Here is a 24,097-nt window from a genome sequence, read left to right on the forward strand (position 1 = left end):
TTTTCCAAATTTTAAGGTAACCTGAAAAAAAAAAGCAGTATCATGATAGATAAAAGTGAGGCAACAAATCCAGTAAATTCTGAAAATAGATATTTACATGTGGTAACACTGAAATCTGCTCTGACATTCACAAGGATACAAAGCCTTCACTGAGAATATAAAATTCAGGATTAATTACTAACAAGCCCAAAATTAAGAAGGATTTCCTCCTGTCTATGCATTAGGATGATATATTATGCTTTCATCTGAAGAATCTAGTAGCTATTATTACTGGATGTAGAGTAATCCGTATATCACGGAATGATTAATAAGATTTGAATAAAGTATAGTGATAATTCATAGAGTTTAAAGTATAATTCTATGTTAATTGAGTATGGTATCTGCAAACAATTAACATCCTTAGAAACCTATGCAGACCAGTCTGTAGTTCTTCATTTTTGTGTTTTCAATATTTCACTTTTCCACAGAAGAAAGGTTCACTTCTAGCAAGCAAAGCATTGCTACTACACTTCCCTTTAGTAAAGACATTGCAAAGTAAAAATAAACAAGCAGTCTTATCCCTCACTGGTATCCCTGTCACTTGTTCATCCAAAGATATCACAGAAATATTCACACCTTTCAAAAAGAAAGATTCTGTCAAGTGAACACTTTATTTTGCCACTTCAAACGAAGTTCTTCTGAAAGATCACTTCTGCCACTCTTCCGCAAATAGCGAGACAGGAGCTGCTGTTTATCAGCTGACCTTGGAAGGGTCTTTTTCCAGCAGCAAAGCAGCTCATAGATCTGTTCTGTTAAATTATCGGGGCACTTCAGTGTAATAAGCTGCAGGATGCTCCGCCGGACAGGTAAGCATAAAGCAAGCAATGATGTATTATCTTCTGCAAGCTCTTCTGCAAGCCAGTATAGCAAGCTGTCCCACAGGGCCTCTGAAGGGCAAAAATTAGTAAATTAAGAGCATTATTCTTTTGCTATGTAAAGCTATTTTTCTTTTGAAAAGCTTTCTAATGCTGGAGGCTCAGTGGGTGAGCTCCCCAGATAAACATGGTGAGGTTTTTTTACTTTTCTTGAAACATCACCATTTCTTATTTCTAATGCAATTTTTGATAACTGCAATGTGATGGAAATTTAGTCACAAGAATATTCAAAAATTGTCAATAACTTTTGGAACTGCACGGGGAAAGCTAGCAATAAAATTAAAGGGTTTGGGCATTTGCTATTACTGATACATCACTTATACTGGAGCTTTCCAGTGCAAACTGAACCTCCTTATACAGAAAATTACAGGCTGTTCAAGCATCTCACCACAACAGTATCTTACAAGAGTGTTTGCATTTACTGGAAAATAGATAACTTGCCCTCCCCAGTATCTTTTAACATATTAACTACTTTGGTTTCTGAGCATGACATTTTAAGATGTCAGTAACAGCTGAAACAAATTTGGCATAAAAAAAAAGCAAATGTAGCTATTATTTATATTTATATATCGTGTGTGTTCTTACCTGATGAATCAGAAGAAATTCTTTTTGTTCTTTGTGGACGGCTGATCAACTTTACATGCTATCAAAGCAAATATGTTGAAGGAAGAGTAATGAATAAATGAGTAAGGACTGAGGCATAGGATACAGGAGTTGATTGCAATATATCAGCATTTAAGATTGGTTCTACCTACATAAAAGATTTGTGTCATTATTGAAAACCAGCTAACACCATCAGCATGTATAGCTCAGCATACAGCAGTGAAAATAATGAAAGTAAGCCTGATTACACCAAATGGATGTTCATTGCATCTTACGGAAAATTTTGTAAGTTATACAATATTACAAATCTTTGATCAGTTTTGTATAGAAACTGGGTATATAGAAAATCGGTATGGAACCTTCCTTCATGCATTAATTGAGTTCTAATTTTTAATACTAGATTAATTTGTGATGCTGTCTCTGTGTTTTTACTACAACTGTGTGCATACCATACTGTTTGAAGGAAAGTAACAGTTTCTAGGTATGCAGTAGCTATTGTTAGCTCTATAAAACATAATATATTTCTAACTTTAGTTTTTCATTTTACACAGTTCAACTTTTAGTTCTAAATAACTAAAAATAATCAGAATTCAAAGACAACTTACATGAGAAAGTACAGAGTTCTTCCTCTGAACACTGCAGAGAAAGGAAAAAATACTTTGTCCTTTTTCCCTGTGACTGATAAAGAGGAAAGTCTTGTGGCCTTTACTGTTGTTTCCTACTCCATTTAGAAAAAAAATTAGTTACATAAGCACTAAGCACAAGAAGATAGTAATTTAAATCAAGTGAAGGACAACTCTTTTTTTGTTAAAAGCTGTAATTTTTCTCTTTTAGTGCACGTTATTTTTGTCACGCACATTCAGTTGCATTACCTGGCTGTTTATGCACAACTTTCTCCATAAGACACACTCCAGGTTTATTCACTGAGCTGCTTTTTTGCACCTGTGAACTTAGAGCATGAAAATCTGATTCGATAAACTACTCTCCTGTTTCCTGCTGGGTATACAGAGCCATGCTGAGCTTGTCTTAAGTACTTTTATATTACAGATTTTATATATTTTTAGTGTTTCATATGTACACATGCAAAAGGTCAATATAATCATAATTGTAACCTATTCACCTGTGAATTACACAACTTTTCATCAGGCCTAAACTCAGTCATCTTGATAGGGCATTTCAGGGTGCACAGGATGCACACAGCATGCACTGTTTGGCAGTGCGAAACTAAACTAGTCTTGGGATCTGAATCTCTCTCATCTTGTGTGCTTCTACAGCAGTTCTGTTACTGGGCATGCCCTAGAGAAGGGGCAGCACAACCTGGCTAAAAAAACTCCTCAAAATAAAGAAAACATAAAGCTCTTCCAGAAGGGGGCATTGTTTTTCTTCCAAGATTCAACTGTATTTGACTTTGTTTAATTATGCATTTACATTTAAACTTATTTCATTCAGTATTGAGAATTTAGCACCTCAAAGGTCTGTATGAGATTTTAAAAGCTACTGTAGATAAACTCAATTACCCATGCATTGACTTTAATCTGAACCACTTTATGCTGCTTAATGTTAAAATAGTAGTGAAAATGAGATGAATTGAAAATGAGTATTGTCTATAAATATTGTAATAATATACAGTGCATTAGATCTAAAACATTAAATCTGCCTTTAAAGATTAAATATCTGTGGTGAAGCGCTAAGTTCACCCATGGTTCAGCTACATTGGCCTGTGGCCCCACTGTTCTTCTTGACAGCATAAATAAAACAGTCTTAGTGGTCAAAGCAGTTTTCTAGTCTGGAAGGCCCTTCCATTAGCTAAGCCGTGGCCTTTCTGAAGCAGACAATAACATGCTATTTTGCTGTTAGCGAGTCATTAGACATAAAACTTCCGCAGAATAGTAATTTGATTGTGCTTGTATGTATTAAAACAATCTCTTTTTGCAAAACAGTCTGAGTTCAGCCAGTAATACTGAAGGGCTTTGCCAAATGGAGCTCTCAGACATGACCAGACTCTAGTAGCATATCAAACAGGACAGACAGAAAAGGAGAAATTAACTTTTAAATCTCTTTAGCCCAGTTTCACATAAATAGAGCTGCTTTGAAATCAGTAGAAATACCACTGATGTTCACACACATACTTGACATCAGAACTTAATTCACTGTATTTAACTTGTGTTAAACAAAACAGGTATGACCAACAGGAGTTCTCTAATGCTGAGGAAATGAAAGCTCCATTAATAGGAATTGCTAGTGAAGATCTACTTATTTCTGTGTAAGTGTAACATGTTTATGTTAAAAAACTGATGTGGATGGTTGCATGCAAAGTAAACATCCACTGCTTTCACCACTGACAAAAATATATTTGTAACAGAGTGGATAATGTGGACACATATATATAAAAGTAGCCTATAATCTGTGTAGTTACTGTCTTCTCACCACAATTCAAGAGAAATTTAGGTGGAAATTTTCTACAGATGAGTAAAAATGTAGACAGAATGGTTGCCTTAAAAAACATTCCATCTGTCTTTGTCACAGCCAAAATCAGGCATCGTGGATGGTTCTAGCTTTATGATAATCACATTTTGCTGAGAAAATGTCAATTGTTTCTGGCAATACTGTTTCTCATGTGTATTAAAACTAATCTGCTAACATGGTAAATCTAAACTTAAGATATTTATTAACTCAAAAAAATAGTAGAAATGTTTAATAGATTTGCTATTTTAGCCCTGCATTTATTTCTACTTTTGGGATTTTATTCCCAAACGAGGAAAGATCTCCCCAGGATACTGGGAGGAAAGAAGTTGTCTATCAACAATGCTACAACTTACAGTCAACTAATTAACAGTTAAGACATAAGAATGTGAGCAACACAAATAACAACCCATCATTACTCAGATATGAACAGGGAGCATTATGTTTTGATATGTTGGTGAGATATATAGCATCTTAATCGCTACATTGCTACATCACACACAGATGATAGAACCCAGCAAAATGTAAGGAACATTTCTTGAGTGCATGTCTATGCACATGAATGTGGTGCTTTAGCAAGACATGTTAATAGCATTAACATATGACTAATTACGAACGTTGCCAATCTTGGTTCATATTATACCAACATTGACACGACTTGGACTTTAATGAAGTGGTAAATAGCAGTTGCATTTGACAGAATTTGGCTGGTATAGTTGTTTGTACAATTAGTGCATTACATTTCTTCATAGCTGTGTTTTCTCATCCAATTTTAACTATTTCCTTCTATTTCTTTGATTAATTAGAAAGCCTACCTAAATGTGAAGATACCTCTGATTCAAATATGTTGATGAGATAACAGATAATAAAAACAGGATAAAAGTTCTTATGTTAATCCTTACTGTCAGTGCCTTCATCAGTGTTAAAAATTTAGAACATATAAGGTAGAGTAAGTAATTAGAATTGCTTTTTCATTCTTTCAGTCTTTAATTGCACCTGGGTTACTATGTTTAATATATGGTTGTGTGTCTCTCTCTCAGTCAATTCCTTTTCTAGCTCAAACACATTTTTAATTGTGAAAATATCCTGTGAGAATTAGTTCACCTTTTGATTATTTTGTATGTAAAATGATGTTCTTTTATATTACTGATTACATCTGCCACTTACCAACGTAATTGTTCTGATATCCTGTGAAAGGGGAATACTAATTCCTTTTTCAGTTCCTCCATAATCTGTGTACACAGTATTTCAACTTCTATCAAAACTGCCTGAAGCGTTGTCATTAACGTATTGTCCCTCTACCTAGAACCACTCCATGTTTCTGATTACCTCCTTTTTTTTCCTCTTCTTCCAAATCCACTTTCTGAGTTCTGTGATGAGAACTGCAGAGTGCAGTCATGATGTAGATGCCTCACAGATATATGGCACAATCTTTTTTTCATTTTTCTTCTCTAATAATTTTCAACATTCTGCTTACCTTTCTATTTGTTGTTGAATGCTCTGAGTTTTCAGAGAGCCAAATGACTGAAGATATTTGTTTTTACTGGTAATAGGTAATTTGGAGTCTGTAAGTATAAAATCAGATATGTACTTCCACCCTAACCAAACACTAATTGACATTTAAATTTTCTAGTTTATTTTTCAGTAGCTCAGTGTCATCATATTCTGTGATTCATCACATGCAGCTTTAGTACTCTGAATATTTTGTACTGTCAACCCACTTTTCACTTAATTATTAAAAAAATTCTGATGAATAAGTTAGCATGGATCTATGTGGGACTTTACTATTAACCAGCTTCCCTTGAGAAAACTGTGTTTTCCTACCCTTTTTTTCTTTCAGGCAGAAAACAAGCCAAAAAGAGAGTATTTTTTTCTTCTTAAAGTTTGTTCAGTATGGAATTCAAGATTTACTTGGCTGGAAGAAAGTATGAAGAGCAAAATAGTAGCACATTAGAACTTTGTGTTAATTAATATTTCAGACAGTGGTGTGGGTGAAATTCCCATTTGCCTTGCATATGTTTATATCAGTAGTAATTGGTGTATTTATGTATGTATATTTTGTATTTAATTTACTAATTATTCACTAAAGTAAAATAATCAGCTTTTATAATTCCTTTAAAAAGATTATAACTGAACAAGCTAAATTATTAAGGAATAGTTCTTCTCTATTAAAAAACCTGACTTAAGGCATTTTCAGTTTAAAATTATGATGCTGGATGCATATAAGATAGATGAAAAAGTAGGAGGGTTCACCAGCAATAGTAAAGTATAACATTATGACTTCCAACGTAAGGGAAGATGTTTTATGCTATTCTTCGTTCTACAAAGAGGTATTTAATTCTGTGTAAGACAGAAAATGCAAATCATGTAATATTTTCAAGCACTTTTTTCACTTTTTTTGGCCTAACATTTGCATTTAATGAAGATTCTGACTTCTTTGAAATTCATGTCCAGAAGCAAAAGAAAAATTATTTTCAAGAAACTGCAACACTGATTTTCTGAAGTGATATAGTAACTGTGTCTCTTAGAAGATGTTTTGTGCATCAAACTTGGGTCCTCTGTGCTTCAATTAATTGAGCTGAAAGTAGAACCTTTAGTAAAATATAGATTTAGAGAAAATATTCTCAAAGGTTATTACCAGCAATGATTGTGTTACACAATTCCTCTATGTATTTCCATCTCAATGAGCATTCTGCCTGGGTGCTACTGGGTACCCACATATGTTATATCTTCTTACATGATAAAACAGACTAACCAGAATTCAAGACTTCCACCACAATGGGAAAGAGGAAATACAGCCTGAAATTTTGTAGGAGAAAAGGGGTAGTCAGAAATACTTGGTTTTGAAAAGTCTGGATAGAACACTTAAGGACTGATATGTATAATAGTAGACCATAAATGCCAACCCAAATCTAAGGTACTTGATAATTATCTTTTTGGTTTAACATAAATGCATGTCAATCTTTTAAATCTTATTCTTACTATGCACTAAGATTAAGTGAAGTGGAACAACAGGAAGGAAGCTAGGCATGTGGAATGATAGCCAAGTTAAAAAGCAAAGTGCTTGAAAGGTGATTCTCAAAGGAAAACTTACATTTTATATGGAGTTTGTCACTAAAAAACATCTCCCTTTAAAATCTTCTGCACGTAACTGTTCTTAATTTTTACTTGGAAGAATGGAAATGAGAGATAAATCAAGAGGTATGTTAGTGAAATTAAAAAAATGTATTTGCAGATGATAGCTTAAGGAGGAGTGAAGGAAATTAAATTTTAAAAGACAGATATTACTGGTTGTCACCAGAGATTTAAACCATATTTTGATATTAAAATGTATGCAAATTTGATAGCAGTAGTCTAGCAGCAGCAATTTGTACAATATAGGGTGCTGACAGCTAGACTCCTTGAAGATAATACAATGAGATTTCATTGCAGGAATATTAAAGATTAAATTATGTAGAAATAGCTTTCACCAGAGATGGAGACAATTGCCCACAAAGCCTTGGAAGTGTCCTGGTTTGAGCCAGGATGAAGCCAATTTTTCTTTTTACTGATTTTTTTTTTTCCTTCAGTAAGCTTTCTTGTAACTAGCAACAGTGTGTTCTGCTAGGCTGATAAGACAGTAGAATGTTTTTCTAACTACTGAGGCTTCAAGGCCGCACCTGCACTCTGCCGGCTCAGACACTATGGGGAGATCTGTGACCCCCCCGTAGGAGGCTGAGTTAGACAGACAGCAAAATTGGCCAAAGATATTCCATTCCATATATCTACGTAAGCTCAAAGGAAGGTCAGAGATCACAGAAGACAACTTCCTTCCTTTTTCTTCTTCGCCCTTCTCTTCCATCCATGGCCGGTGTCTGGGGAGGACTCTGTTCATCCATCACTGTCGACCCTTAGGCTCGAGATCTCCTGACCCCCATAACTCTCTGCTCTTTTCCAGCAGCAGCTCCGGGATTCCTCGGGACTCTTCCCAGTTCAGGGAAGTGCTGTGGGAGTTGCTGGGGTGGGGGGAGGCGAGAGGTTTTTGCCCATACCTGAATATATCTGTATATAATTGTATATATTTTCTTGTATGATTCATCAGTGTTTTAGTTAAAGCTGTGTAGTTTAGTTTTCAATCCAGCAAAGTCTCTCTCTTTTTCTCTCTCTCCTTCCCTACCTGGGTGGGGGGGGGAGGGGATCGAGAGCATTGTTGTCGGACCTGAGTCAAACTGTGACAGGAAGAATCAGATGATAAAAGAAACGTGACATAAACCATTTAATGCTCCTACAACTTGCAATTCTGCATTCCCAAGACAAGGATACATGAAGTATAAGCTGAAACATACGTAAAAATTTCTCAAGGGCCATACAATTTGGGGAGAGCAAATGGGTAAGAAAAAGTTCTGCTACACATTTTTTTCCATGCTTGTGCTTAGATGAGGGTCCTTTCCACCTGCTAAGAGAAATCATGTGCGTGTTTGTACATTGCTGATGGATCAGAACTGATCCATCAGTGACTCCTGTGTGTATCTGTAACATAAACATCATACCAAGATCCCTTTGACTGATAAGTATGTGGGAAGGGAAAAGGGAAAGATCTCTAATATTATCAAGTGAGAAACCCACCTTTGGTAACGTTAGTGCTAATTTACACAGTGGAGACTGTTGTTGATATTCACCATATGGCAAGGGTTGTTCCCAGTCCTTGTTTATCATCTCTCTGGTAATTTTATAAAACACTGCTGTTCCTTTGTAATGAGGTGAGTTGTGGTTACCAAATTCATCCACTTCTCTAATTTGAAGCTCCAGCCTGGGTCTTCTTTGTGAATGAAAAATCAGCCTGTAAACTTTTCCAAAATCTTTTCCATTCTCTGCAGTTCATACAAAAAAAACCCAAACAAACAAACAAAAATTGTTTACACTTTATTTAGATGTGTGACATCTAAAATAATCCATTAGGGTGAGTCAAATCGAGATAATCCCATATTATTTGATTGCACTTTACCATTACTATTACATTATGTTGAACATCTGAAGTTTGAACGTTCCTGCCAGTGTGTTTCTGCAGATGAAATGTCAGCCTAGTTAGCTGTCTTAGCCTCTGAATTGTTGGCATAAGGAATAAATGGTGAAGGCTGCACTACACGTTGAAAAGTAAGGATCAGGAATAGGGAGGAAGGACATTAACAGAGTGAGAAATAAAACAGTTCTGTGAATAGTATTAGAAATGTATGGTTTCTGGTTATCCAGGATGGATGTCTGTCTATCTGCAAAAGCAAAATGAAAGGGGGCAGAGAGGTAGGTACATTTTTAAGATTTCTAATTCCATTCTAATGGATACATCTATAACATATTCCTTTGCATAGATAAGCAGGCATTCCTTGGGGGCTGGAGAGTTCTTTTTGAAGACTAATCCCTTCTTTAGGGTAAATTGAGTTTTCAATAGGTGAGTTTATGTACAAAATATTCAGCGAACCAAATATACATTTATACGTTCTTTCAAAAATTGATATAAGAGACTACATAAAATTTTGGGTGAAAATTTTTCTGAAACTTCGTCTTCTTTCTCTGTTTACACAAATCTCAGAATGGTGTCAGACACTGTATTTTTGAGGCTGCTCATCAAAGCAGTGTAACATCTCTCTGATCACCTCAATTCATAGTGCAACTCACAAACACAAAAAGTAACATTTTACCCTGGATTTCAGGATTTCAGTGTTCAGTCTTCCTCAGTTTAGGTGAATTTACATTGATAAAATAGCAGTCTGATGTGTTTTTTTGTTTGGTTGTTGTGGTGGTGTTTTTTTAGTCTGTTTAGTTCCTACCAAATAATCATTACCCATTAAAAAGCCATTGATGGAATCCTGTCCTTTTGAAATAAAAGATAAATCAACACCAGTTTCCAAGGGGCCAGACTAACCACAGTCTACTAATGTTCACATACAGTATTTCTGAACAGATGAGGTGATTTCCAATGTTCATCCAGATGCACAAATCAATTAACTTACCTGAAGCAATAATATTGCCTCTAAATCTAAAATGAATCTGCTCTCCTTCTCTTAATGAGAACTGGTACGTAGGTTCTGGGGGACCAAAGTAGCCCTCCTCATGGAGATTTTGAAGTTCCCGGGTCAATTCTTTGGATGCAGATAGTAAAACTACTATTTTATATGGGTTTTCTCTTTTCTGATACAGTATCACATTCGCCATTGTGCTACAAACAGCTTCTTCCAGAGCCTGAGCAAAGAGGAGAAGATATGTGCTTTCCAAGAGGAAAGACAGGCGAATGACGACAAAGCTGTATTTAAAAAAAAAAGGCAAGCAAATAAATAGATCTATCTTAAATTATTTTATCAACTGCTAACAACTTGCTATGCAAAACAATATAGGGCTCAGTCTCCAATGGACCTTTTGCTACCTCCTTTTCATTGTCCTTTCCAACAAATGAAAGGATAGAAATTTGGGTGCTTGTATAATGTAAAGTATATTGAGTTTGTATCTATGAATTCAAATACATAGGTTCATTTTAGGTGAACGTAAGATAATATTTCCTAATAAGAAATTCCAAAAAATACTATGATTTTGTAGAGAGCTAAATCACATTTTTCAAATTAAGATTAATACCTGCATTTCCTGTTTCAAGTTTTGTATATATTACATCGTGTACAATCTATAGATGAAAAAAAAAATATAAGCCAAATTTATATTTTCCATAATTATGAGTAACAAATTAACTCATACTGCCAAGTAGAATAAAGAGATGCTGGCAAGTTAATAGTTAATAGTGAATGATTTTTTAACTCTACTAATTTCCATTGATCCATACACTAGGATCTGTTTAACACCTTTATTGATGATCTTGATAAGGACATAGAGTGTATTATCAGTAAGTTTGCAGATGACACCAAGCTAGGTGGGAGTGTTGATCTGCATGAGGATAGAGAGGTTCCACAGAGAGACTTGGATAGATTAGATCCTTGGGCTAATGTCAGGGGTCTGGGCTTCAACAAGGCCAAGTGCTGGGTCCTGCACTTGGGCCACAACAACCCCAGGCAACGCTCCAGGCTTGGGGAAGTGTGGCTGGAAAGTGTCTGGCAGAAAAGGACCTGAGGGTTCTCACTGACAAGCGGCTGCATATGAGCCAGCAGTGTGCCCAGGTGGCCAAAAATGCCAATGGCATCCTGGCTTGTGTTAGAAATAGTGCGACCAGCAGAAGTAGAGAGGTGATTGTCCCCCTGTACTCAGCACTGATGAGGCCGCACCTGGAGCATTGCATCCAGTTTTAGGCACCTCAATTCAAGAGAGAGATTGAGGTGCTGGAGCGAGTACAGAGGAGAGCAACAAAGCTGGTGAAGGGCCTAGAGAACAACTCTTATGAAGAACTCTTGAATGAGCTGGGAATGTTTAGTTTGAGGAAGAGGAGGCTGAGGGGAGACCTCATCAGGGGTTGGTGCTGGTCTCTTTTCACAGGTAATTAGCGACAGGACAAGAGGAAATGGCTTCAAGCTGCAACAGGGGAGGTTTAGACTGGACATTAGGAAAAATTTCTTCACAGAGAGAGTGGCTAGGCACTGGAATAGGCTGCCCAGGGAGGTGGTTGAATCACCATCCCTGGATGTGTTTAAGGGTTGTTTGGATGTGGTGGTGGTGGATGTGGTTTAGGGCAGAACTTTGTAGAGTAGGGATGATGGTTGGACTTGGTGATCCCAAGGGTCTTTTCCAAAGTGAATAGTTCTATGATTCTATGATATTTTAGTAAAAAATTGGGGTGGGGGGGTGGGGGGGGAGGAAGTATTAATACATTACCTTTCTAAATGCTCCATTAGTTCAAATGATACAAGCCCATTCCGTGCATTCTGGATAATAACATCATCAAACACCTTCCACCCCTCTTCTTTGTTTCTGTGACCTAATAATTTCAAAGTATCACTGAGATTGTCCCCACTTTTTCTCACAGAAGCACTCACAGTCCTGGAAAGCCAAGGATTTACAGGAAAAAACAGAATTAAAATTAGGTCTTCCAGACAGAGTGTGCTTGTATCTGTGGCTCTGTTTTCCCTTCTCCATTCCTTGATGACTACATGTATTTTTCTCACCTTGCTGAAAATCTGCATCTGGAACAATACTTGAGTACCTAAGTGACACAATTGTTAAGAGATTTTATTTTTTTTTCCTATTCTCCAGAAAAACATGGGGGGAAAAAAATGAATCTTGTTTAATCTATCAGTTAATATCATGCACAGAAATTATTATGGATTGCTTTTGAGGCATTCATCAGGATTTAGATTCTCTAGAAGTAGATATCTGCCTTCTCCATCTATACCTTGCTTATTTTCAAGATAATAATGATCTTGGCATGTAGATAATTTTTTTAATGTGTTTTTTTTTTAATGTTTAGCACAGTAGTAATAAGCTAACTCTTTAATGACCTGAAGTGGAAGTACTTCAAAGCTGACATTTAACCCAAGGCAGTTGCTACTAAGAAGTCTCAGTACGCCTCTCTGAACCTCAAGCTGCCCAAGGAAGCAGAACTGGACAATAATCAAAAGGTAATTTCAGATTGGTTTTTTTCCCTCTGTGAGATGGTAAAAACACCATTTATTTTGCTGACTGTCAAAATAGATGAGGTCATATTCAGCCTTCTTTTTCACCAAAATATTTTATCCGTATCCTTTTGTGAATGATGGGGAAATTTCATTGAACTTCTAGTTAACAACTGAGATGAGGAGATTTTATTTTTTTTCAGGCATCTCCATGTAGTATTGTTATTTTAAGAGATTCCAAAAGGACCTTAATCTACTGTGGCAGTTATCACAAAACTAACCTACTCCAGTTCATTGTGTAAGAAAGTTTTACTCAGACATTGTAATGTGTTAGAAGTAGAGATCAGAAAATTCAAAGCCCAGGGTAGCCAAACCACTGCCGTTAAAATAGTGACCAAAGCATTTCTGAGGTGTGGTTATTCTCTACATGCAATATTTGACTGTGGTGAAAATAGCTGAACATTTATTGCTGAAGAAACACACGTTTTTCTTCCTTACACCTGCTAAAACCATAGTGGTCAGTATATTTAAATACTATACATCAAACGCTATATGAATTTATCTGATGCCTGAGAAAGCTAAAGCATAAGAATTGTGGGGATTTGCTCTAGTGTTTCTAACAACATATCTGACTATAGCAGACTGTATAAAGGAACTCACATATTTTTATATTAAAAAAATCAGCAACTATTAAAATGAGTTAATTTTGATGCTTTTGAAATACTGAATTTATTAATGAAGTTGTTCTTACCGAGGATGATATGCCATGGCAACCCTCTTTACTGTAGCACTAATGGCTCTCACATATTCTGACTCATCTCCTTGCCTTCTTTTTTCTGGGTTTGGAGGACAGGGTAGAGTAATAGTGACTGGGCTGTTAAATGGTTGGGCTGAAGGATGCTGGACATAAACCAGTGGGCTAGTAGATACAACTGAGTGGTATATATCATGTCTTGCTTTCAGTGTTGAAACCAATGATGGTTCAATTGGCTGGACCTAAGTATGGAAAGCAATTGTACAATTAATTTACAAATTAATAAATCTTCTCCTACATGCCTATATTTTTACAGATTGATTTGTCTTTTGGAATTGAACTAGATTATGACAGAAATTCTAGGCTCCTCTCTATAACCAAGGAACAACTTTACCAATATATCATCACTTTTTAAAATGCACAACAAAGTGCTTAAATGTCGTAAAAACCAGGACCCTTTACTGACTAAAATGTTTTTATTGTTTTGTTCCTGCTTTGAGTCCAAGTCTTGAAACTGTTGAGCTCCCTCAGAATTTGATAATTTTCTCAGATTTTTCAAATCTGTATTTTTTCACTGTTAATTTTAGCTTCTCTATGCCTCAGAATCAATGTTTTTATGGGGGAGGGAGAAACGCATTTTAACTGAAGCAGATTTTGAGATTATTCTCAGCCTAAGAGGTGACAAAACCTTCTGTTGCACTGCCTTGTACAAATTATGAAAGTCAGGTGATAAAAATGAATCCATAAACTTAAATACTGGGCCAACCAGTCAAAGTTTGGAGTTGATACTTATGTCATTAATGAAAACAACACTATTTTCTGAAGTATATCAAACAAAGGTAGATACTTCTTTTTAGCCAGAGCCGTTGTTCACTACTGACGATATTACGTGGTTTTAACAAAGTTAACATTAAACCATTGGCTGTGTATACAGGGTTTAGAGCTGCAACCACTTTTCACTTCTAATAATGGAACAGGTTGCTCTTTAATGTTATTGGCATCCTTGCCTCAGAAATGATCAGATAACAGACTTTACGGAACAAGTATTGTATAATCAAGCTCACCTTTAACTGCATGGGTGCTGGAGAACTGAATGTTTCTGGATGGTAATCAAAAGAGATTCTAGAATCCATGCTAAGCTTCTGTGAGAGTCCTACCTTTGGAACGGTAAATGTTTCTTTCTTTAAGCATGACAACACAGAAAAAACACCCAGCTGACAAATTTCCACTTTTGCAAAGGTTTCCTACAAAAAGAAAATTTGGGATTAGTGTACAGTGAAGGGAAAGGAACGTGTTTTGCAGATGATTGGCATTTTGAGAAAACAATGTTATTTATAGAGCAAGGTGCTAAATGCAAATAAATTCAATATTATTGCTACTTGAATGTCCAGATATCTGGTGATCTCTTAATCATTAAGTGACATCATTAATATTCCAGTGTATGTTTTGGGTGAAATTAAATAACCCTGTAAACTGAGTGTTGAATTTCATCCAATGCAATTCTTCTGAAGTTAAAAAGAAACAACTATCCATAGTTTCATTAAGATGGAGTTTAGACTCATACACAGAACTGTCTAACTTCTCTGTCATCTGAATGTAAAATAATTACCCTTAAGCTTTAATTTCATCAAATAATGCAATGTATTGTATTTATTTACCAAACCAATCATGGATCATCATATTGTGGGATTAAGGACTTGCCTTATAATTACAACAGAGAAAAAGGATCTTGTTAAACAAGGTTTCAAACAGAATTAGCTCTTGAGAAAGTAGAAAGAAAAGTTCAATTTAACCCCATGTAGTGGGCAATATGGCTTATTATTGAAAACTTTATTTGTATAACTCCACAGAGGCTTAACTGGGAAGCTGGAATGATGTTTTTACGATGCTCAGATAAGAGGTTACCAACCTTATGGTTTCCTTGGTATCCCTCCAATGAAATAGGAGTTAAGTAGTTTGATTGGAAGTTCACATCAGTCACCTTCACCATAATCTCCCGATAGTTTCCTCTGAAGCATGAAGTAAATGGGATTGCAATGTTGATAGGGAAAGGGATTTCTTTCTCATAACCAGAGCATTCAATACTGATGACATTGCTGACCAGCTCCTCAGAATCGTATACCACCAAGGAACTAATGTCATTGACTATCTTACACTTCAGCTTCTCTAGAGCAGCTGCAGGGGCTTTAATAAAACAAACTACTTTATGTTCATTCTTACCACTCTCTTCCATTAGAAATCTGGAGAAAAAAAAAGAATACAAAATATTATTATTTGCATTTGGGGTGAGGTGTTGTATTGTAATTTTAATTAAATACTTTACTGTAATGATTACTGTAATTGTGCTACAGTGTAGCACAAGTAGAGAATTCATAAAAAATATGTTTATGAATAGATGGGAAAATAATGAAAATTTTAATGTGTAGCTTGTTGCAGAACAGATTATTACAGATTCTTATAAAACTGACTAATTGGGGTCCTTTCCTAATGATTTTCAGTAATTTTGGAATTCCTTACTGGCTGTGACTTAGTCCCTCTGTGGCATAAAAAAATTGGGTAATCAAGTAGAAAAATACAGTTTTCTTCAGAACAAATGGAAGATTTCATTGCACATACAGAAGTTGTAAACTACTATTATGTGCATGTCCAGCAGCTGTTCAATACATATTTACAGTGTTTCTGGCCCCACAGATATTTATGTCTGCTAATAAGCAATATTTATGTACATCTGTTCCTAAAAAGAAGAATATGTGCTTACTCTTTTTTCATCCAGTGCCTAGATTTTTGTACTCCTCCTGAATAATTCGTAGAAGGATTCACAGCAGTAAAAACACATGTCTGTGCTGAAGATTTGAAGGTAGTTAGATCATTCCTACAAATCTCATTTGTTTCCATTTTACTGTCTCCCATTTGTTCAGTCAGTCTGTGTTCTTCACTTTCTACCCCTTTTGAGGATTCTTTTACTACTGCTTTCTTTTCCTGTTCAAAAAGATTTGTGACAGTTCTGTCATAAACATCTTTCAATGTTCCAGATAGAATGCCTTCCTCACTGTTTGTAGGAGCATCTTGAAAAGCGAGTTCTGAAGATTTTTCAGTAACAGAGCTACCTCCATGAAATTTATCCTTGCCACTGTAATGTTTTTTCTCCATAACAGAGCTCATTAGTAGTCTGTGTTCACCATCTTCCTTTTTCATTGGAGGTTCTCTGCTAACATCCTGTTCTTGAGCAGATACGTTTTCAGCTAATGATGCACCAATGTCTTTTTCTACAGTTTTGGTTTCTCTTGGTTGGATTTGATTAATGTTCTGACTTTCTGTCTTGTTCAGGGAAGGAGGTCTTTGGGACTGCTTACTAGATCTAGAAGATGCTTGCACAGACTCTGTTGCTTCTTCTTCAGAACAACACACATTTGTTTCTCTAGATGCCTTGTGAGCAGTCTGGATCTGAGAATTATCATCTTGTCTGCAGCTATCAGCATGAAGCTTATTTTCTGCCTCTTGAAGGTATGAAGCTGTATTTATCAAATAATCCTTCATTTTCTGCAGGCAATCTATAATTCCATTATACTCTGAGGAAAAAAAAATAGGTAACCAATTGAATTTTACTGTGAAAGCTAGCCAAAAATGGGGAAACTCTTATCCACATATCTAATGAATCCCACCTAATTCCATAGTGCTATTCAGTGTCGTTCCTGGCTTCTGTTGAATATTTTTTGCATTTATTTATTTTCAATTTGAGTGACTTTCTGAAGAACTGAATATAGACAAGTACATTTGTGTACTTGTCCAAGTACAACTGTGGCAGTTCTAATGAAAACCTTTCTAATGATAAGAAACTAGCTAAATTCTTAATGACAATCAATCTAAAGCATGAAATTGGTAGACAATAGTCAAATGAATTTGGAAATAGCTTTTAAACTAAGCGTTTATTATATATCTTGCCTAAAATTGAATCCTGAAACATTCTAATGCATTGGTCTATAACAAAGATGTTATGCATAGGCTCAACATTAAACATGCTTAGCAGCTTTGAAATTCTTCTATAGAGGGCAGCAGAAAACCATCAGCACATCTAAAGTTCAGCAGTTTGTAGCATCCAGTTATAGGAATGGTGGAAATTGATCTTGCTTATAACTAAAAACACATGGTGAAGAACGATGCACAAAAACCACAGTGACTATGTGCCATTCATGTAAGATTTTATCTTTAACCTATTTAATGTATAATGCCTCATTTTTCTTATCTTACATATTTCCTTAGAAATCTTTCTATATACTCTCAGGATTTCAGATGTATTACTTTCAACTCTCTCCTCACCTTATGTTGTGAGTCTCTGTAACTGTGTCTTCGTTAGCTAAGTATGCTGCAAACCTGTTGGAAAATGTCTTGCTTATTTCTGTTTGCTACATGAAATCCTGAAAATCTTTGTTTTGCAGCTTAAATCCAGTGGAAATCAATACATACAAGAAAACTGTGCAGCATGAAACAGTATGGTGTATGTCCTCTTGCAGTGGGCAGAGACACACAAGGGAAGGACAATAGAAAGAGCTGATACAAATCTGATGGGAAACCACTGGGTTACACTCACTTTTTCAATAACGTCATATGAGGTAAATCAATATCTCAGTTTTAATTTGGAATATGGTTTTATTGAATAAGAATATCATCATATATAGCAATGTGTGATGCTATATAATCTGGATATGCCTTTCATCTCTATCTGAATCTGATTAATAACACACAAACAAGTACAGTTCAGAATACAGATTTTTTTCCTGTTGAAATCAACCTAAAAATGATTTGCAATACCCTTTTGGTTCCCAAATGAATTGTTAGTGTATTTTTACTTGGTTTGGGGCAAAACAAAACAAACAGAAAACCCCCACTTTTTAATATCTTTTTTCCACTAGCAGTTCAAAAGAAAAAATGTTCTAAGGTACTGCTCTTTTTCCAGGGCCACTTTTACAATACTGAAGAACTTCTAAATAGTTTAACAAGGCTGAGAAATAAAAGAGATTGGAAATAACACAGCTTTGTTTGCATAAGAGGTTGTAAAAGACCACTTCCCAGTCTCACTGTAAGGCAAAGTTCAAGCTTTGGCAAAACTGCCAGTATAAATGTGTTTCATCCCTGAATTTTACATTTTCTAAACAAAACAAATGAAAAAAACCCCAAACAAATCGTGCAGCTCTTTAAACTTCCCTAAAATCAAATTAGAAGATAAGGGGGTCGTTTGAAACAATGGCTTTTTTCTACGTTGTGAATATGGCTTTTCAAATACTGCAGTGCTTACAGCCAAGCAAAGACACCGCCTTGTAACTTTGCACTACCCAACTGTGTCACATGAAAAGACAATTTTGCATTCTATTACAAGGTTAACCTCAAAATAAGCCTTCTTTTGTGTTACCACCACGACCATCAGTTTTCTAACACTGCTTTCTGTGCTTCTCTGATGTTTGATAACACTGTTTTAGAATACAGTGCTGTTTTTTATGCAACTGTCTTCAGACCTTTTTGTTGATTGTTTCAAGGGAATGTTTCAGATGAGGAAAAGTAGCTTTTTGGAAGGAGAGTGACAGTGAATTCTTAGAAACCTGGAAAAGGTCAACAGGGAAAAGTTACCTTGATCTTGGAGCCTGGAAGCAGGTCCTTTTTTTTTTTTTTTTACAAAATGTTCTTTTATAATTGTGGGCACTTTGTAAACCTGCAGAGGGAAGACTCATCGATGTGGGCATAACTAGAGATTTCTGCCTGGAGTCTCTGTCTATGCATCATGCTGTTAGATCATTACTAAATGCAGAAATGCCAGCTTTATTTTCTAATTTAACTAATATTTTTTCAGATGCTGTTTCTGAGGGAAGAGTTCTTTCAGTCACCACAAAATGATCCTGCATAAAATCTGGATTTGGTCCTCACAATAAATAACATAACTACCTATATCCACATCCTTATTATAAATGCAAGAAATTAAATTCCATGTGTTTACCTGTGCACTAAGAAGGCTGAAGTCTTTATTATTTTTACTGTCATCTTTTAAATTGTAATATTGTTAATTGCAAAGAACTGTAGAGTATGTATGTTGGGTTCCCCTGGCAAGGTGCTGGCAGTGGGGACTGCGGGGCAGACTATGAGGAGAGGCTGGGGAAGCCCCTTGCCAGACACAGCTGGTTGCAGCCAGCTCCACAGTGGACCTACTGAGGGACTGAGCTGAACTTGCCAGCAAGGCTGGTGTTGCCTCTGTGAAAAGATACTTAAGAAAGGGCAAGAACACCAGATTACAGTGAGGGGTGAGGAAAAAAGTGTGAGAAACAGCCCCATGAACACCAAGGCTGGAGAAGAAGGAAAGGAGGAGATGCTTCAGGTGTGGAGCAGAGCTTTCTTTGCAGCCCATGGGAGACCAGGCTGGAGCAGATATCCCTTGTGCAGCCTACAGAGGATGCCATGCCAGAGCAAGTAGGTATTCCCTGAAGGATCTGTAGTCCACAGAGAGCCGAGCTTTTCCTGGTAGGCACTGTGGGCTGTGGGAAGGGCCCCTGGTGGAGTGCGGAAAAGTGTGAGAAGGAAGGAATGGCAGAGGGGAACTATCACGGACTGACTGCTGCCATTCCCAATGCCCCTGCACTCCTCAGGACAAGGAGGAGGTAGAGGAGTTGGGAATAAAGGAGTCAAGGTGGATCTGGAAAAAAGGAAGGATGGGGTAAAAGTTTTAAATTTTTGCCTTTGTTTCTGACTATCCAAATCTTTTAATTTGCTATATTTTTTTTTTATTTTTTTTTTCCCAAAGTTGAGTCCATTTTGCCCGTGACAGTATGGGTAAGTAATTTCCCTGTCTTTATTCTGACCCACAAGCTTTTCCATCTTATTTTCTCCCCTTGTCTTGTTGTGGAGGGGGAGTAAGTTGCTGGGTTGGCAGCCCGTGTCTGGCCAAGATAAACCCACCAAATCATGCTGTACATAAAACTTTGAAACAGTTCCATTTAGTTCATTATTTTTTTCCTCACATAATGAGAATTAGGGGTCTCGTATCAATTCTCATGTGACACTATAAAACAGTGATACAACTGTTGAAATGGGAATTAATTTGGTCTAATGAATGATCAAATACTGAAATGCTAAAAGATGAAAAGTAAAGCCCCCCAGCATCATAATGCAGCAGAAGTTAACATCCAGTATAATCAGTCCATTCTGTTTACAGCTAAGTCTGTTCATACTTGCCTGAACTTACAGCCAGTTCCTCATGTTTGTCATGAAGAGCACTCAGCAAGTTGCAAGTGTCTTGAATACTTTCTGTAACATTCTCCAGCTGCTGGCTTAGAGATCTGCTGAGCTCTTTTGTTGAAGAGATCAGTCTAAGAACATACTCTGTTGTACCTTCATTATCCAGATCACTTTTCAGAAGCACATCTCTCGCTAGCAAGTTCAGGTGCCAGATTTTTTCCAGAAGTTGGCCTGATTTTCCTGCAGATGTAATGTTACTTTCAGCCATTTCCATTTTATGTTCAGAATACACCCCCACACTTTTTTTTTTCAGCTCAACCACTTCCACAGGGTGTTGTCCTTGGTTCAGGCTACTACACTGTTCTGTTTGTAGCCTAAAAAGTGTTTGAAAAGGTACTATATTCCACATACACTTACAAATCAAACTCTAGCTCAGAAACTCTTGAGTTGATGTTGACTATTAAGAAGTTACCAGGTGACAGAAAGGCGTGGCTCTCCTGTAACTATGGGCAAGGATTGCCAAGAGATACCAATGTACACCATGCACCTTTAAGGAAGGTTGGGTAACTCAGTTATATAGCAGTGACTTAAATTTCAGAAGCTCTGAGCAAATTCTCACTTCAGTGGCTGTAAATGATCAGTGCCTCTGAAATCAAGCTTAATTGTGATTTCATAATTGTACAGTCACCAACAATGAGGAAGTGTGGGTTTTTTTCATTGCCAACAGTAAATGCTGCAGTTCACTTGACACATTTTCTGACAACCCTACGTCATTTGTTGTTCAGAGACATTAAATAGGTGAGACAGGTCCAAGCTGCTATGCAGTCTGGGTGATGTATTTGAATTATAAGTAGGTTTCAGCATAGGTTAGTTCAGTACTGGGCTAAATCTGAGGTATCACATACAGCAAAATATTTTTTAATTTAAGAAATGTACTACACGAATAGGTGGTACAGTGGCTTTCCTACTAAATATTTCTTCTTATAAGCCACTATAAATATAATTAATGCAGATTTAAATAGTAATTAAAAAGGGACTGTGATATAAAAGCACACTGAAAATTGCATCTAAGCACTGCAGGAACTATTAAGGTAATGTCAGCAGGGTGCTTTAAAGATGTAAAGCATTGTATAAATGTTAAAATAAGGATGAAATATATAGAGTCTTTAATCAAATATATGAGCTTAAACCAGCTGTAATTACTAAATTCAAAAGGAAAGTTCCTTTTGACTCATTACAGTTTGCTTGATCACACTTAGAGTGTACTGCACAGCTAACACAAAAAGGTATAATTAACCTATTTCCCATTTCTGATGCTCCAGCATTTCCAGAATTTCCCAAATTATTCCAAGTGAAAAGGGAACTCTAAAAAGAACATACATTCAGGTACAGAAACTGAAAAATGTCATCTTCTTACCCAAGATTTTTGGGATGTGTAAGGAAAAAAAAAAAAAAAAAAGATAGGTAATAATGCTTAATTATTTATTTACTGTACAGTATTGCATAGACCAACTTCTCAGTGTGAATCCATATTGTTCCCCAAACCATAGTAAAACTGGATTCATTGGCTCTGGATCTTTTCTAATCTATGTATTTGCTTAGATTTCTTCAGACTAAATCAAGTAGTGATGTGCACCTGTGAGTTATGAAAAATTACATTAGTTTAAATAGAAAGGAAGATCTGATTTTTAAAAAGTAACATTTGTACGTGACATAAATAATAAATGGACCTGTTATCAGAATACGCTATTCATTGAAAGTTATAGAGCTTAAGAGAAGCTACTACAATACACTGTTAAAAGCACAGTTTTAGAAGATACTTCAAGAACTGATTTATATTCACTTCCTTTGCCATAAGCAAACTGTTTTGTTTGGAGGCTTTTTTTCTCAAAAATTATATCTCTAACTCCTGCTTCAGTTAACACATGCTATTTGTGTAAGTTCTCTACGCATATTTTAAAGAAGACATTAGTTAGTTTAGGAAATATATTTGTCTGAAACAGAATCAATAGGAAAAGAGAAACTATTCTAATTTTTTAATGGGTTGTTGAAACAATTTCAAGTTCTAGAGGTAAAAAAATTATATTGGTCTTCATTGTAAGCATGTATGAAATAGAATAAATAAGCTTTTGTAAAAATATTAAGAACTACATTGTATAAAGGTCTGCAATTATAGTGGCCTGTGTAAGAATTTATTGGGAGGTAACTAGGTAAGCTACGTTCTTGCTGAAACACTCACTATACAATTGCTGCTATGGAGAGCAATTGTATAGAAATTGTGATCCTACTCTGTTAGCAAGAAAACAATTTGGAAAATTGGCTCTGTGCTTGATTTTTGTTTTAAAATAATTCCTATTCCATTATTACTTTCACTTTTAACTATATTCTCTAATTATGCAAAGAGTCCTTCAAAAGGAGAACTTTTGCATCCACACTAAATAGTGGCCTTGGATGTAGGAGGTACAAAATATCAATTTAGGAAAATGGGGATCAAAATATAAATTTAAATTATCATTTAGCAGATGTACATTTTCTATTCAGAATACCTTAATACTGTTACATAGCTGATAACGAAGGGAGTGGACTTTGCTCTAGTAGGAGAAGAGATTAGACTGTATGATGCAAACCCAGTAAGTTTTCCCTTTATACTCTGTGTAGAATACAAAGTTTGGTATGTGACAAGAAACACATTTTTATGCATTTATTGATATCCCCATATATAAAAATATGTGTAATATTTCTCTTCCTATCCCTGATATTCTAAGGCCCATAATAACAGTACAAGAAAACCAAAGAAAATGCTGTAGATGTGCTGTGCCATAGAGATTATATTATATGCTTGTGTGAATGTTTCATTTAAAAATATACCAGAGGGACCAGTGCTGGATGCTTTGAAGAAAGTCATGTGTGTATATATACACACATATAACATAATATATAATAATATATAATGGTGAAATATATGATATATTTAATAATTAATATAGAATAATATATGTACATACATAAAAATGAAATAACATGGCCAGAAAAAGTATATCTTCCCTAGCACAGTTGCAGTACTTGACATTAAACCATCTTAACCATGAATCAGTGTGGATGAGCCTCACATTAGGAAGGGCAAAACTCCAGCATTTGGAAGGGAAGACTGAGCTTGTGCTAAACCCTCGTGTGGAGCCACGTATGTGCCTATATTCACTTAACTGCAGCATAGTACTCTTGGCCTAAATTTGCCATGATATTTAAGTTAGCATTTATGGAAGTTTCAGGCAACAACTGTTGAGAAAACAAGCCATGCTGAGCTGTGCTGGGATAGAACTAACACACTGAACATGGGATCAAGGTGCTGACAGTGCTTTTCTCATTTCTGAGCCCTTCTAATCTATCCTTTACTAGTTGAGCATAGACCTACAAAATACAGAAATAATGTAGAGTAAAATAAAGATATCAATATATGCTCTCAAATCCAGATACTGTATTATTTGCATTCTTCTGGGGGAGATAATCTTGATTTAGCTTAAAACCTACTCTGCCTGAAATCCAGCTTGAACTATAACATGCATTTCCTGTACCTCCCTTTTGTGAAAGAAATACAAACCACTTTTACTGATGCTTCTCTTACA

The 24,097-nt window shown here is 35.9% G+C and overlaps 1 protein-coding gene across 1 annotated transcript; it reads right to left on the reverse strand.

The window, feature by feature from the left end:
• Positions 1 to 636: 636 nt before the first annotated feature.
• Positions 637 to 20,748, reverse strand: DTHD1 (death domain containing 1). The gene is made up of 10 exons (XM_010006158.1): positions 20,472 to 20,748; positions 16,015 to 16,825; positions 15,166 to 15,496; positions 14,321 to 14,500; positions 13,254 to 13,498; positions 11,766 to 11,930; positions 9,968 to 10,257; positions 8,586 to 8,830; positions 8,306 to 8,489; positions 637 to 926 (listed from the first exon to the last, which is right to left on the reverse strand). The coding sequence occupies exons 1-10, from the start codon at positions 20,746 to 20,748 to the stop codon at positions 637 to 639; spliced, it is 3,018 nt and encodes a 1,005-aa protein (XP_010004460.1).
• Between the last annotated feature and the right edge of the window lie 3,349 nt (positions 20,749 to 24,097).

This window comes from Chaetura pelagica, unplaced genomic scaffold (genome assembly GCF_000747805.2).
Source record: "Chaetura pelagica isolate M959 unplaced genomic scaffold, ChaPel_1.0 scaffold189, whole genome shotgun sequence".
NCBI classification, from domain to species: Eukaryota; Metazoa; Chordata; class Aves; order Apodiformes; family Apodidae; genus Chaetura; species Chaetura pelagica.

Excerpts from the sequence above, each read along its gene's own strand:
- DTHD1 (XM_010006158.1), bottom strand. The coding sequence starts at position 20,748 with ATGGAAATGGCTGAAAGTAACATTACATCTGCAGGAAAATCAGGCCAA. Across the intron at positions 14,501-15,165 it reads GATACCAAGGAAACCATAAG|GAAACCTTTGCAAAAGTGGA; the intron begins GTTGGTAACCTC and ends TTCTTTTTGTAG. Across the intron at positions 10,258-11,765 it reads CTAATGGAGCATTTAGAAAG|CTTTGTCGTCATTCGCCTGT; the intron begins GTAATGTATTAA and ends TTTTAAATACAG.